At 41.5% G+C, this 1,465-nt stretch overlaps 1 protein-coding gene across 1 annotated transcript; it reads left to right on the top strand.

The window, feature by feature from the left end:
• Positions 1-43: 43 nt before the first annotated feature.
• Positions 44-583, top strand: LOC112453714. Its single transcript, XM_025014620.1, has one exon. The coding sequence runs from the start codon at positions 44-46 to the stop codon at positions 581-583; it is 540 nt and encodes a 179-aa protein (XP_024870388.1).
• Positions 584-1,465: the final 882 nt, after the last annotated feature.

Here is a 1,465-nt window from a genome sequence, read left to right as displayed (position 1 = left end):
GCTGTCGATGCTGCGCGCCTTGGAAAACGGACGATATCTAAGTATGGCTTTCCGTTCGTGGGATCTGTACGAGTATCCCCTGTTGCAGAACACGACCAAGCACTCGTGGGCCATTAAGACCGCGACTCAGCTCGAGAAACCGCGATACGTCGTCTTTGCTCTGCAAACGGGTCGGAAGAACGTCATGTCCGCGGACACGAGCCGATTCGACGACTGCAAATTGACCAACGTGAAACTCTACCTAAACTCGGAAGTCTATCCGTACGACGATTTGAATTTGGACTTTGGTAAACACAGATGGGCGATTCTCTACGATATGTACGCGCGTTTCTGCAAGGGCTATTACGGATACGAATATCTCGAGCCGAGTCTCACCGTTTCGACTTTTCTACGTAACGGCCCGTTCGTGATCATCGATTGCTCTCGACAAAACGAATCCGTCAAAAACGCCACCGTGGATGTCAGACTAGAATTCGATTGCATGGAGAATGTACCGCCGAATACCTCCGCGTACTGTCTCATCATACACGATCGCGTGATCGAGTACAATCCGTTGACCAACGTAGTGCGCAAAATAGTCTGAGTGTTCGCGGCAACGTCGACGAAAATTTTCTTTCTTTAACTCCCGATACAAATTTATGAGGGGAAAAAGGGGAGCAGAATATAAAAATCAGAGTGTCGCGAAACGCGCGTCATTCCTCTCGATTCACGCATCGAAGAAAGAGAGATATCTCTTCATGCCCGCACCAACGTTCGTCGACCTGCAAGGTTTCGTCGTCGGGATCTTCTGACAGAGTATTAGATATATACGATCCGGATAAGCAGCTTGTATTGGCGTGCGATGCGAGCCAATACGGGCTATCTGCGATATTATCTCATCGTTATGAGAACAATACTGAACGCTCAATAGCGTTTGCATCGAAAATAATTCCTAAAAGTGAACTGCACAGGGCAATAATAATTGATAAAGAAACAAGTGCAATAATTTTTGGTTTTAAAAAATTCTACCAATACATTTATAGTAATTCCATTATCTTAAAGACCGATCATGAGCCCCTAAAGTTCATTTTTAGAAATAAGAACATGTCAAATATGTTACATAGTAGATTACAAAGATGTATTTTTTATTGGGTTATACCTATACTATCGAAGTAGTGAAATCGAAAGCTAATGGCAATTTCGATGCACTGTCAAAATTACCTATCAAAGACAATACGTCAGTTTTTGAGACAGAATTTACTTGTATAAATTATATTAAAGATGGTACACGAACCATAAATTTTTCATTAGTAGCATCTCACACAGCCACAGATTCATTGTTAAAAAAGGTGGTTAAGTTTTTAAAAAACGAATGGCTAAAACCGGACGTATTATCTTCAAAAGAAAAAAATTTGTATAACAAACGAAACAAATTAAGTGTAGAGAAAGGGTGTTTGATTTGGGGATACAGAACGAAAAAAGATTG

This window comes from Temnothorax curvispinosus, unplaced genomic scaffold (genome assembly GCF_003070985.1).
Source record: "Temnothorax curvispinosus isolate PA1 unplaced genomic scaffold, ASM307098v1 QBEX01004632.1, whole genome shotgun sequence".
Taxonomy (NCBI): domain Eukaryota; kingdom Metazoa; phylum Arthropoda; class Insecta; order Hymenoptera; family Formicidae; genus Temnothorax; species Temnothorax curvispinosus.
Note: the sequence above shows the minus strand (reverse complement) of the source record. Positions and strands in the feature narration are given on the sequence as shown.